General features: G+C 47.2%; 1 protein-coding gene across 3 annotated transcripts in view; it reads left to right on the top strand.

The window, feature by feature from the left end:
• The window catches only part of DENND4C (DENN domain containing 4C), a 470,132-nt gene that overhangs the window by 284,411 nt on the left and 170,701 nt on the right, over positions 1-15,020 (top strand). For all 3 annotated transcript variants that reach the window (XM_063914174.1, XM_063914175.1, XM_063914173.1), the window contains exon 11: positions 9,012-9,112. In XM_063914174.1, the coding sequence (XP_063770244.1) occupies positions 9,012-9,112 (101 nt within the window). The remainder of the gene's footprint in view (positions 1-9,011; positions 9,113-15,020) is intronic.

Below are 15,020 nucleotides of genomic sequence, written 5' to 3'. Positions count from 1 at the left end.
ATCAGTGCCCCCCCTCTCTGTTTTAACCCTGTTTCTGTAGTGCAGTGCAGGGGAGAGCCTGGGAGCCTTCTCTCCAGCTTTTCTGTGAGAGAAAATGGCGCTGTGTGCTGAGGAGATAGGCCCCGCCCCTTTTTCGGCGGGCTCGTCTCCCGCTATTTTTGAAGTTAGGCAGGGGTTAAATATCTCCATATAGCCTCTGTGGGCTATATGTGAGGTATTTTTTGCCTCTAATAAGGTTTTTATTTGCCTCTCAGAGCGCCCCCCCCAGCGCTCTGCACCCTCAGTGACTGTTGTGTGAAGTGTGCTGAGAGGAAAATGGCGCACAGCTGCAGTGCTGTGCGCTACCTTTATGAAGACTCAGGAGTCTTCAGCCGCCGATTTTGGACCTCTTCTCTCTTCAGCGTCTGCAAGGGGGCCGGCGGCGCGGCTCCGGTGACCATCCAGGCTGTACCTGTGATCGTCCCTCTGGAGCTAGTGTCCAGTAGCCAAGCAGCAAATCCACTCTGCACGCAGGTGAGTTCACTACTTCTCCCCTAAGTCCCTCGTTGCAGTGATCCTGTTGCCAGCAGGACTCACTGTAAAGTAAAAAACCTAAGCTAAACTTTCTCTAAGCAGCTCTTTAGGAGAGCCACCTAGATTGCACCCTTCTCGTTCGGGCACAAAATCTAACTGGAGTCTGGAGGAGGGTCATAGGGGGAGGAGCCAGTGCACACCACCTGATCTGGTAAAAGCTTTACTTTTTTGTGCCCTGTCTCCTGCGGAGCCGCTATTCCCCATGGTCCTTTCAGGAACCCCAGCATCCACTTAGGACGATAGAGAAATCTACATTACCTCTGCCTTCAACATCATTAAATGGGTGGTCTTCAGTATGCCGACTGACGGGATCCCGGCGCTGGTATACTGGTCGCCGGGAGCCCGACCGCCGGCATATCGCAGTGAACCCTATTAAATAATGTCACGGATAGGAAAATAGGTGGATTTTTAAAAACTATTTTCTCCTTGTCTGGAGCAGTCGTAAGACCAGCCATGGCTTCAACCTGGATGGCAAAAGCAATGGCAGCCTGGGCTGATGCATTGGAGGATGATCTTTCATTGGCATCTAGAGAGCAAAAATCCCATATTGCACATATTAAACAGGCGGCTATTTTTATGGAAGAAGCAGAATTGGATATGGGTACAATTGCCTCTCAAGCAACAGCTTCAGCAATAGCAGCTCACAGAGCAACTTGGCTACGTACATGGAAAGCTGACTCAGAATCTAAGAAGGTTCTAGAGTTTTTGCCTTCTACTAGATATATTATTTTTGGTAAAGAATTAAACAGTATTTTGGAATCAGAAGCAGACTTCAAGAAAGTGAAGAAGTTTCCTTCCACATACAAATCCAAACCTAGATTTCCAGCTTTTCGGCCCTTTCGGACTCAAGGGAAAAAAAATGGAAAGTGTTATGGCAAACAGTCTCAATCGTACAAGTCAGGTAAGACTAAAAAGCATTGGGCTACCAGAAGTCCAGCTTCCAAATCAGAAGATAAGCCATCAGCCTGATGGTGCGGGCCTCCACCTGGAATATCCCAGAGTGGGAGGCTGAATTCTTCATTTTGCACAGATCTGGCAGCAGTCCACCACGGATGCCTGGGTGCAAGAAGCGGTATCTTACAGTTATGCGTTTGCCTTCAAGAAACACCCTCCTTGAAGGTTTTTTTTTTTTGTACCAGCCTATCTTCAGTGGAAACGAAGGCCAGGGCTTTGCAAGAGGCAGTTCAGTAGTTGCTTCATTCAAGAGTGATCATTCCAGTTCCTCCTGCGCATTTTTATTGCAACCTGTTTTGATTCAGAAGCCAAACGGGTCGTTGCGGGCCATACTCAATCTCAAGGTGCTCATCCTACCTCTCTAATCGCTATTTCATTTCTCTGCCTCTATCAGTTGGAGTACCGCAAGGCTCAGTCTTAGGTCCTCTACTTTTCTCAATCTATACCTCATCTCTTGGTAAACTAATCAGCTCCTTCGGATTTCAATATCATTTGTACGCTGATGATATTCAAATCTACCTATCCTCCCCAGATTTATCACCATATCTATTGGTCCGTGTCGCTGAATGCCTGTCTATTTCATTTTGGATGTCATCTCGCCACCTCAAACGCAACATTTCTAAAACAGAATTATTTTCCCGCCAGCCAAGCGTAGTTACCAACCTGATATCTTCATAACTGTTGACATGCGACTATCCACCCTACCACACAAACTCGCTGCCTAGTTGTCATCCTTAACTCTGAACCGTCCTTTGTTCCACACATTCAATTTGTCTCCAAGGGATCAGTACTAAATGCCGCCGGCCGGAATCCCGGCGGACGAAATACCGACGCCAGAATCCCGACCGCATCCCGTCTCCAAATCATGTTACATGCATCTAAAAAACATATCCAAAATACGTCCTTATCTTACACAAGACACTGCAAAAACTCTAATCCATGCACTCATCATCTCCCGCATTGAATATTGCAATTGTCTCCTTACTAGTCTTCCCAAACATAGACTCTCACCACTACAGTCCATTTTGAATGCAGCTGCAAGGCTAATCTTCCTCGCTAGACGTTCATCATCTGCAGATCTGCTCTGTCAGTCCCTCCATTGGCTACCGGTATTTTACCATATTCAATATAAAATACTTTTACTTACATACAAGGCTATTAACCAAACTGCACCAACATACATCTCTTCACTCATCTCAAAATATCTCCCTACCAGACCTCTCCGCTCTGCACAAGATCTGTGTTTCTCATCCACACGTATTACTTGTTCCCACTCAAAATTACAGGACTTTATCCGTGCTTCACCCACTCTGTGGAATGCCCTCCCACGCACAATAAGACTCTTCTCTAGTCTCCAAACCTTTAAACGTTGTCAGGTCCGGGTGTTTTTGTGAATCCGTTAACCCGGGACCAACCACAGGTGTAGGTGCTGGGGTATGAAGAAAGCAGGGAGGACGAAGAAAGTTCCGTTTCATATATTTATTAAAAATAACAATTCAGTAAAGAGTTAAATGACAAGTTGTTAATCATCATATTATACTGAAGTATTGCAGGAATGGCAGAAATAATATGCAGGATAAATCTCAAAAACAAATAAAAGAAATGTTCATGGAACTGTATATAAAACAAGCTGATGAATAAATGTTGAATTGTCCAAATATAAACAAGCTTTGATGCTGAACTGCAGAATGTGTTTAACTGGGTAATGCAGACATGAAGAAATAACTGTAAGGATTTGCAATGAAGTTTTGAGAGTTAACTGAGAGGCTATGAAGAATTATCCTTGTTATGGTAACATAGAAAATAATAGTACTGAATTGGGTTACTTGCGGGTTCCGGAGATCACTGTGAAAACTGTAGCAGATGACAAGGTGATGAACGGGTTAAATGCAGAGTAGAACAAACGAACAGGTGAGGGTAGTGGAATCCTCCAAACTTTGTATGGTTGAAGGCAGGCAGACAAGGTAACCTCATGCAAGACTCTGGGAATCCAACTGTTTCCAGTAGGTGACAGCACAGCGGAGAGCCGGTGGATCTTTAGCAGTGAAGGCTGCAGACGGACCTCTGGGAACGGAGGCGATATCTGGACCACGGGAATCACACAGGAATGCACGGAGAGAGCTCAGAGCTAGAGCACAGCGTTGATACAACAAAGCACTGGCCCAGAGTAACATAATCCCAGCCTACTTAAAGGCAGCACAAGCACGGGATTGGCTTACACCTGCCCACAAGTGTTTTCACAAGTGCTCTGTATTACCTATTTGGTCTCCAACATTGCCACCTCCTATACAGCAGACACACCGCAGTGCCTTAGGCCATTTGGTCCCCGCACTCCCAGTTCCCAGACTCTGCATTACCTGTGCCACCGATCACGCCGCGTCCCCACACGGGCGCACAGCACCGCGAGCAACCGCACTGGCAACGGACGAACCCCAGAACCCGCAGAGGTGAGAGACCGGTTCGTGACAAACGTTCCCTGAAAACTCACCTCTTCAGACAAGCCTATCAAATTCCAGACCCACCCACATAACCTTCAATGCTTCTCTTTCTAATCACATCCTCTCTGTACAGTACACACAACCTCACATTTTGTCTTCCAACATTGCTGGATGATCATATCATACAACCCATTAAGAAGAACCTAGCAATCTGGTGGACCTTAATAAAATAGGTAGCATCTATCCTTGTGTATCAATGCCTATTTCCCTATAGATTGTAAGCTTGCGAGCAGGGCCTTCCTACCACTGTCTGTCTGTTTATCCCCAGTTTTGTTCTATTACTGTTGTTCTAACTGTAAAGCGCAATGGAATATGCTACGCAATATAAGAAACTGTTAATAAATAAATAAATAATAATAATAAACCAGTACATTTGGGTGCCTCGGTTTCATATAGAGACTTTACGTTCCATTATTTTGGCCATGGAGGCGGAGGATTTTATGGTATCCCTGGATATCCAGGATGCTTACCTGCATGTACCTGATATCCTCCAGCAACACTTTCAGTTTCAGGCCCTGCCATTTGGACTGGCCACATCTCCCAGAGTTTTCACCAAAATTATGGTGGCTATGGCATCTTATCTCCGTCAGCAGTAGATAAGAATTTTTCCATACCTCGACGACTTATTAATCCTGGCACAGTCTCAGTAATTGCTTCAGTACCATCTGCAAGAACCAATAGCTTGTTTGCAGAGATATGGTTGGCTCATAAATTGTGCAAAGTTGTCCCTGGTTCCATCACAATGGATGACTCACTTGGGGGCTGTTTTGGATTCGAGTTTTCAGAGTGTAATTTTACCTCTGAACAAAATATCCAAAATTTAGTCGAGGATCCAGGAGCTGCTACACAGTCAAAGGGTATCCATTCATGCAGCAAAGCGTGTGATGGGAACTATGGTGTCGACATTCGATATGGTGGAGTATGCTCAATTCCATTCGAGGCCTCTGCAACGTCTGATCCTTTCCAAATGGAATGGGTTACATCAGACAATGAAAACACAGACTGTTTTCCTTCCTCTGGAAGTAAGGAGGTCATTAGCCTGGTGGCTATAGACATCCCATCTGGACAAAGGGAGACCCTTTTGGATATCAAATTGGGAAGTTCTGACAATGGATGCCAGTCTTCAGGGCTGGGGAGCAGTGTCAGGATGAAGTTGCTTCCAAGGGAAGTGGACCAAGAAAAAAAGTTGCCTGCCAATAAATGTATTATAACTTCGGGCCATATATATGGCACTCATTCAGGCAAAGGACATCCTCCAGGGGAAACCAATTCAAATTCGCTCGGACAATGCAATGGCAGTAGTGTACCTCAATCATCAGGGAGGATCTCGTAGCCAAAAAGCAATGAAGGAGGTAAGCCGCACGTTGAGGTGGGCAGAGCTTCATCATCCAGCCTTGTCCGCAGTATTCATTCTGGGTTTCCTAAACTGGGAAGCGGATTTTATCAGTCGAAACGCCATTCATGCAAACAAATGGGCTTTACACCCTGAGGTCTTCCAGACTCTGGTAGACAAGTGGGGGTTACCGGAGATGGATCTCATGGCGTCCCGTCAGAACAACAAAGTTCCTGCATACAGGTCAAGAACAAATGATCCCAGAGCGACCTTTGTGGATGCCTTGTCAGTGAGATGGGACTCTCATCTGGCCTATGTGTTTCCACCGATCGCCCAGTTGCCTAGGTTAATGCGAAACGGCGCCGTGATATTAATAGCTACGGCTTGGCCCAGAAGACATTGGTACACAGATCTGCACAGGCTTTCGATGGATGCTCCATTCCTACTCCCTCAACGTCCAGATCTACTGTCCCAGGGTCCTTGCTATTACAAGCATCTGGATCAGCTGTCTTTGACGGCGTGGCTCTTGAGACTTCCATCCTGAAATCAAGAGGATTCTCACAACAGGTAATTCAAACAATGCTCAGAGCAAGGAAACCGTCCTCAGCTCGCCTTTATCACCGTATATGGCAAGACTATATTCAGTAGTGCGGTGACCGAAAATTTGACCCTATGTCTTTCAGAGTTTCTAGAGTCCTAGTTTTCCTTCAGGCGGGAATGGACAAAGGTTTATTCATGGCTTCCTTGAGAGTACAGGTGTCAGCATTGGCTGTATGGTTTCAAAAGAAAAATTGCTAACCTACAGGATGTTCGCACTTTCTTCCAGGGAATGCTTCACATCCAACCTCCTTTTGTTCCTCCTGCAGTGCCTTGGGATTTAAATTTAGTCCTAAAGGTGCTTTATGTTGCTCCATTTGAACCATTAAAGCAAGTGGATCTTAAATGGGTGACAGCTAAAGTTCTCTTTCTTCTGGCTATTGCTTCAGCTAGAAGAGTTTCTGATTTAGGGACATTAATATGTCGCCCTCCTTTTCTGATTTTTCATCCAGATAGAGCGGTTCTCAGAACCAAATTTGGGTATCTTCCTAAGGTGGTATCTAAATAACACCTTACCGAAGAAATTGTAGTCCCGGCCTTCCAAGGGCCGGACCTTTCTGCGGGAGCTGCATCGTTGGACGTAGTCAGTGCTTTAAGGATCTACGTGGATCGTACCAGTGCCATCAGGAAAACAGACACACTCTTTGTTCTCTACGGATTTCACAAGAGAGGGTGGCCTGCTGACAAGTAGACACTGGCGAGGTGGCTTCGGATGACTATTTCAGAAGCATATTCTCAAACTGATCTCCTGATTCTCACTAATGTCTCTGCTCACTCTACTCGTAAGGTAGGTCCTTCATGGGCAGCACAACGTGGTGCTTTAGCTGAACAAATATGTATGGCAGCCACATGGTCTTCCATTAACACATTCATTAGACATTATGCCTTTGATACCTTTGCCTCTCAGGACGCTGAAGGATTCTCCTGTCCAATCAGAAGCGTCCCCACCACTAAATTTGCTTTGGGCCATCCCAATGTTTATCCTGTGGATAACCTGTGGACCCTGCAGGAGAAATAATAGTTATGGTAGACTTACCGTTGATAACTATTTCTCCTAAGTCCACAGTATCCACAGGGATCCCACCCTGATGCACCTGATTTGAGGATCTTTTGACATACTAACCTCTTCTTCTTGTATGGAAGGGTGTGTTCTTCTCGCATGATTAGGTCGGTCTATGATACTCCTGTAAAGGAGCACGGGGCAGGTAGCACCGCCTTTTTGAACAGTCGAGAGACTGATACATCAACCCCCGGTTGTTCTTCCCAAAATTTCCTACCTTCAGGAGCAAATGGGAAAGTGTGAAAAAACTTTGACACTTGGAATTTTTTGTCTGGATTTTTCCAGGCCAATTTGAATAGGTCATCTAACGCAGCAGAATCAAGGAAAGTGAGATTAGGCTTGTTTTGTATATAGAAAAACGACTGCTGTGACGCAGTGTCCTCTAGAGGGAGCTTTAACACGTCCCATATAGCCAGAATTAGGGGTTCAATACCCTGAGAAGAATCGGTATCCCCACTAACGGGGTCCAAGTCCTCCCCATCCTCCTGTATATCCACATCTGTGTCAGATAGTAGAGCAGGAAAACCACACTTTTGCAGTCCTGCATGAGAGGAGGGGAGCTGTGTAACATCTGCCCTAGCAGCTAAAGCTGCAACAACCTGTTGTAGTAGCTGAGTTTTCTGAACATTAGCAGTGAGCTGGGATGACATATCAGACATATTTTTCAGAGACCCTAGCCATGCGGGCTCTGGACCCTCTCCTCCAGCCCCTTCACTGGTTTGTGAAGATTGGCTGCATTGTTCACAAGAAACAGAATCAGATGATACTGGAGATAATCTAGTGTGACATACTGCACAGCTTGTGTTTACCCATGTTTCACAGTAAGCACAATAACATACACACAGACAGTAATATATATCAAGCCTGCCCTTACTGTATGAGAGGAGACACACAGGGAGAAGGACACCAGCACACCCCTAGCTGCACAGACTCAGTGAGGCTGACCGCTAACTACAGTATATCTCAGTTAACATTAATAATGCCTGTCCTGTAGAGAACCCAGATAGTGTACAATAACGGCTCTCGCCCTTTGCTACACCCTGTACCAGTTTTCCAGGGTGTCTTATGAGGCAGGAAGCGCTGTCTGTGGCTGCATTAAGCAGAGGAAGGCGCCAAAATGCCTCTGGTCCCGCTCTGAGGTAGCTCCGCCCCCTCCAGTGGTGCCAGAGCCACAGTGATTATTTATACTGGCAATGTCTCCTGTTTGCTTAAAAACATCACACAAGTGCTAGTTCAAGCGATTGTCAGCCAGTCTACATGGGGGACCCTAGCGGGACACCCCCAGGAGGGTCCCGTATACCAAGCCGGCATTCAGCCTCACTTTGAACCATGGGACTCCCCTAGCGGGGCCCCCGATTTGTACTCACCGCAGACGTCACCTTCAGGCAGTGTTAGGGGTGTGTGGAGTGCTGTGACTGTGACAGCCAAGGCGCGCAGTGCCCTGCTGAACAATAACCCCTCAGGATGGTGGTTCTGCAGCAGGGAAGCACCTCGCAAGGCCGGTGACCGTCTCCCCTTTAACTCCCACGGTGCAGGTATGCTGTTGCCCAAACAGCATACCGAAAATAACAAACGTTAAAAAGAAATTGGAGAAAACTCTCTGTAGCTCAGAGATGTGCATCCTTTCCTGAGGGTACGTTTTTCTGAACTGCCTGTGGGAGGGGGCAAAGAGGGGTGGAGCCAGCACACCCATTGAAGAAATTGAAAGTGCACTGGCTCCTTTGGACCTCTTCTATACCCCATCGTACTAGATTCCCCAATATCCCTTATGGACTATGAGAAAAGGATGTACCAGTAAGTAATTAAAATCCTATTTTTACCATGACCAGTATTTTTAATGGCTATGAGGCTTTTACAAGATTAATTTCCATGAGATTTAGACATATTGATTTAGGAGGTATTATTTTTTTTAATTATGTATGTTTAGATTCATACTGTTTTCTTGTGTAAATATATCACGGGCAATGTGCTTAGCTTCTTTGCTACATTATTACAGGGCAGAGGATAAGAGAAGCTTGACCTGGAAACAACTTCCAAAGAAACCAGTGAAGAACTTACTCAGTATTTTGAAAAAACTTCACCTCCAACTTTTGACAGGTAAGTACCCTTAATAACTATTGTTTTTGTGTCATGGTCCTCATCATTTACTTTCTTAGAGGAGTGTTTTTCTTTTCTCTGACGTCCTAAGTGGATGCTGGGGACTCCGTCAGGACCATGGGGATTAGCGGCTCCGCAGGAGACAGGGCACAAAAGTAAAAGCTTTAGGATCAGGTGGTGTGCACTGGCTCCTCCCCCTATGACCCTCCTCCAAGCCTCAGTTAGATTTTTGTGCCCGGCCGAGAAGGGTGCAATCTAGGTGGCTCTCCTAAAGAGCTGCTTAGAGTAAAAGTTTTGTTAGGTTTTTTATTTTCAGTGAGTCCTGCTGGCAACAGGCTCACTGCTACGAGGGACTTAGGGGAGAAGAAGTGAACTCACCTGCGTGCAGGATGGATTGGCTTCTTAGGCTACTGGACACCATTAGCTCCAGAGGGATCGAACACAGGCCCAGCCATGGAGTCCGGTCCCAGAGCCGCGCCGCCGACCCCCTTGCAGATGCCGAAGAGTGAAGAGGTCCAGAAACCGGCGGCAGAAGACTTTTCAGTCTTCATGAGGTAGCGCACAGCACTGCAGCTGTGCGCCATTGTTGTCAGCACACTTCACACCAGCGGTCACTGAGGGTGCAGGGCGCTGGGGGGGGCGCCCTGGGCAGCAATGAAATACCTATACTGGCTAAAAGATACATCACATATAGCCCCTGGGGCTATATGGATGTATTTAACCCCTGCCAGGTCTCAGAAAAACGGGAGAAGAAGCCCGCCGAAAAGGGGGCGGAGCCTATTCTCCTCAGCACACAGCGCCATTTTCCCTCACAGAAATGCTGGTGGGAAGTCTCCCAGGCTCTCCCCTGCACTGCACTACAGAAACAGGGTTAAAACAGAGAGGGGGGGCACTTATTTGGCGATATGATTATATATATTAAGATGCTATAAGGGAAAAACACTTATATAAAGGTTGTCCCTGTATAATTATAGCGTTTTGGTGTGTGCTGGCAAACTCTCCCTCTGTCTCCCCAAAGGGCTAGTGGGGTCCTGTCCTCTATCAGAGCATTCCCTGTGTGTGTGCTGTGTCGGTACGTGTGTGTCGACATGTGTGAGGACGATGTTGGTGAGGAGGCGGAGCAATTGCCTGTAATGGTGATGTCACTCTCTAGGGAGTCGACACCGGAATGGATGGCTTATTTAGGGAATTACGTGATAATGTCAACACGCTGCAAGGTCGGTTGACGACATGAGACGGCCGGCAAACCAATTAGTACCTGTCCAGGCGTCTCAAACACCGTCAGGGGCTTTAAAACGCCCATTTACCTCAGTCGGTCGACACAGACACGGACACTGACTCCAGTGTCGACGGTGAAGAAACAAACGTATTTTCCATTTGGGCCACACGTTACATGTTAAGGGCAATGAAGGAGGTGTTACATATTTCTGATACTACAAGTACCACAAAAGAGGGTATTATGTGGGGTGTGAAAAAACTACCTGTAGTTTTTCCTGAATCAGATAAATTAAATGAAGTGTGTGATGATGCGTGGGTTTTCCCCGATAGAAAATTATTGGCGTTATACCCTTTCCCGCCAGAAGTTAGGGCGCGTTGGGAAACACCCCTTAGGGTGGATAAGGCGCTCACACGCTTATCAAAACAAGTGGCGTTACCGTGTCCAGATACGGTCGCCCTCAAGGAGCCAGCTGATAGGAGGCTGGAAAATATCCTAAAAAGTATATACACACATACTGGTGTTATACTGCGACCAGCGATCGCCTCAGCCTGTATGTGCAGCGCTGGGGTGGCTTGGTCGGATTCCCTGACTGAAAATATTGATACCCTTGACAGGGACAGTATTTTATTGACTATAGAGCATTTAAAGGATGCATTTCTATATATGCGAGATGCACAGAGGGATATTTGCACTCTGGCATCAAGAGTAAGTGCGATGTCCATATCTGCCAGAAGATGTTTATGGACACGACAGTGGTCAGGTGATGCAGATTCCAAACGGCACATGGAAGTATTGCCGTATAAAGGGGAGGAGTTATTTGGGGTCGGTCCATCGGACCTGGTGGCCACGGCAACAGCTGGAAAATCCACCTTTTTTACCCCAAGTCACATCTCAGCAGAAAAAGACACCGTCTTTTCAGCCTCAGTCCTTTCGTCCCCATAAGGGCAAGCAGGCAAAAGGCCAGTCATATCTGCCCAGGGATAGAGGAAAGGGAAGAAGACTGCAGCAGGCAGCCCATTCCCAGGAACAGAAGCCCTCCACCGCTTTTGCCAAGTCCTCAGCATGACGCTGGGGCCGTACAAGCGGACTCAGCTGCGGTGGGGGGTCGTCTCAAGAGTTTCAGCGCGCAGTGGGCTCACTCGCAAGTGGACCCCTGGATCCTACAAGTAGTATCCCAGGGGTACAGATTGGAAGTTCGAGACGTCTCCCCCTCGCAGGTTCCTGAAGTCTGCTTTACCAACGTCTCCCTCCGACAGGGAGGCAGTATTGGAAACAATTCACAAGCTGTATTCCCAGCAGGTGATAATCAAAGTACCCCTCCTACAACAAGGAAAGGGGTATTATTCCACACTATATTGTGGTACTGAAGCCAGACGGCTCGGTGAGACCTATTCTAAATCTGAAATATTTGAACACTTACATACAAAGGTTCAAATCAAGATGGAGTCACTCAGAGCAGTGATAGCGAACCAGGAAGAAGGGGACTATATGGTGTCCCTGGACATCAAGGATGCTTACCTCCATGTCCCAATTTGCCCTTCTCACCAAGGGTACCTCAGGTTCGTGGTACAAAACTGTCACTATCAGTTTCAGACGCTGCCGTTTGGATTGTCCACGGCATCCCGGGTCTTTACCAAGGTAATGGCCGAAATGATGATTCTTCTTCGAAGAAAAGGCGTCTTAATTACCCCTTACTTGGACGATCTCCTGATAAGGGCAAGGTCCAGAGAACAGTTGGAGGTCGGAGTAGCACTATCTCAAGTAGTTCTACGACAGCACGGGTGGATTCTAAATATTCCAAAATCGCAGCTGTCTCCGTCGACACGTCTGCTGTTCCTAGGGATGATTCTGGACACAGTCCAGAAAAAGGTGTTTCTCCCGGAGGAGAAAGCCAGGGAGTTATCCGAGCTAGTCAGGAACCTCCTAAAACCAGGAAAAGTGTCAGTGCATCATTGCACAAGGGTCCTGGGAAAAATGGTGGCTTCTTACGAAGCGATTCCATTCGGCAGATTTCACGCAAGAACTTTTCAGTGGGATCTGCTGGAAAAATGGTCCGGATCGCATCTTCAGATGCATCAGCGGATAACCCTGTCTCCAAGGACAAGGGTGTCTCTTCTGTGGTGGCTGCAGAGTGCTCATCTACTAAAGGGCCACAGATTCGGCATTCAGGACTGGGTCCTGGTGACCACGGATGCCAGCCTGAACGGCTGGGGAGCAGTCACACAAGGAAAAAATTTCCAGGGAGTGTGATCAAGTCTGGAGACTTCTCTCCACATAAATATACTGGAGCTAAGAGCAATTTACAATGCTCTAAGCTTAGCAAGACCTCTGCTTCAAGGTCAGCCGGTATTGATCCAGTGGGACAACATCACGGCAGTCGCCCACGTAAACAGACTGGGCGGCACAAGAAGCAGGAGGGCAATGGCAGAAACTGCAAGGATTCTTCGCTGGGCGGAAAATCATGTGTTAGCACTGTCAGCAGTGTTCATTCCGGGAGTGGACAACTGGGAAGCAGACTTCCTCAGCACGACCTCCACCCGGGAGAGTGGGGACTTCATCGGGAAGTCTTCCACATGATTGTGAACCGTTGGGAAAGACCAAAGGTGGACATGATGGCGTCCCGCCTGAACAAAAAACTGGACAGGTATTGCGCCAGGTCAAGAGACCCTCAGGCAATAGCTGTGGACGTTCTGGTAACACCGTGGGTGTACCAGTCGGTGTATGTGTTCCCTCCTCTGCTTCTCATACCTAAGGTACTGAGAATTATAAGACGTAGAGGAGTAAGAACTATACTCGTGGCTCCGGATTGGCCAAGAAGGACTTGGTACCCGGAACTTCAAGAGATGCTCACAGAGGACTCATGGCCTCTGCCGCTAAGAAGGGACTTGCTTCAGCAAGTGCCATGTCTGTTCCAAGACTTACCGCGGCTGCGTTTGACGGCATGGCGGTTGAACGCCGGATCCTAAGGGAAAAAGGCATTCCGGAAGAGGTCATTCCTACCCTGGTCAAAGCCAGGAAGGAGGTGACCGCACAACATTATCACCACATGTGGCAAAAATATGTTGCGTGGTGTGAGGCCAGGAAGGCCCCACGAAGAAATTTCAACTCGGTCGATTCCTGCATTTCCTGCAAACAGGAGTGTCTATGGGCCTCAAATTGGGGTCCATTAAGGTTCAAATTTCGGCCCTGTCGATTTTCTTCCAGAAAGAATTGGCTTCAGTTCCTGAAGTCCAGAAGTTTGTCAAGGGAGTACTGCATATACAACCCCCTTTTGTGCCTCCAGTGGCACTGTGGGATCTCAACGTAGTTCTGGGATTCCTCAAATCACATTGGTTTAAACCGCTCAAATCTGTGGATTTGAAATATTTCACATGGAAAGTGACCATGATGTTGGCCCTGGCCTCGGCCAGGCGAGTGTCAGAATTGGCGGCTTTGTCTCACAAAAGCCCATATCTGATTGTCCATTCGGACAGGGCAGAGCTGCGGACTCGTCCCCAGTTTCTCCATAAGGTGGTGTCAGCGTTTCACCTGAACCAGCTTATTGTGGTACCTGCGGCTACTAGGGACTTGGAGGACTCCAAGTTGCTAGATGTTGTCAGGGCCCTGAAAATATAGGTTTCCAGGACGGCTGGAGTCAGGAAAACTGACTTGCTGTTATCCTGTATGCACCCAACAAACTGGGTGCTCTTGCTTCTAAGCAGACGATTGCTAGTTGGATGTGTAGTACAATTCAGCTTGCACATTCTGTGGCAGGCCTGCCACAGCCAAAATATGTAAATGCCCATTCCACAAGGAAGGTGGGCTCATCTTGGGCGGCTGCCCGAGGGGTCTCGGCTTTACAACTTTGCCGAGCTGCTACTTGGTCAGGGGCACACCCTGGCTGAGGAGGACCTGGAGTTCTCTCACTCGGTGCTGCAGAGTCATCCGCACTCTCCCGCCCGTTTGGGAGCTTTGGTATAATCCCCATGGTCCTGACGGAGTCCCCAGCATCCACTTAGGACGTCAGAGAAAATAAGAATTTACTTACCGATAATTCTATTTCTCGTAGTCCGTAGTGGATGCTGGGCGCCCATCCCAAGTGCGGATTGTCTGCAATACTTGTACATAGTTATTGTTACAAGAATCGGGTTATTATTGTTGTGAGCCATCTTTTCAGAGGCTCCGCTGTTATCATGCTGTTAACTGGGTTCAGATCACAGGTTGTACAGTGTGATTGGTGTGGCTGGTATGAGTCTTACCCGGGATTCAAAATCCTTCCTTATTGTGTACGCTCGTCCGGGCACAGTATCCTAACTGAGGCTTGGAGGAGGGTCATAGGGGGAGGAGCCAGTGCACACCACCTGATCCTAAAGCTTTTACTTTTGTGCCCTGTCTCCTGCGGAGCCGCTAATCCCCATGGTCCTGACGGAGTCCCCAGCATCCACTACGGACTACAAGAAATAGAATTATCGGTAAGTAAATTCTTATTTTTTTATTGTTGAACCTCAAGTAAAATACAATATAAGTACAGATATGTTTCATAATAATTGCACAGTAATGGTTTTTAGATAAAATATTCATGTCCGAGCCAAAATTATGGAAGAAGACCATTTTATGCATAAATGAATAATAATAAAAAATAGTATAATCTAAATGATATATGATTAACTTGGAGGGATGGAAGTTTGAGAGGATGAAAAATAAACAATA

Source organism: Pseudophryne corroboree, chromosome 1 (genome assembly GCF_028390025.1).
Source record: "Pseudophryne corroboree isolate aPseCor3 chromosome 1, aPseCor3.hap2, whole genome shotgun sequence".
Taxonomy (NCBI): Eukaryota; Metazoa; Chordata; class Amphibia; order Anura; family Myobatrachidae; genus Pseudophryne; species Pseudophryne corroboree.
This window is presented reverse-complemented; position numbering and strand designations above follow the sequence as displayed.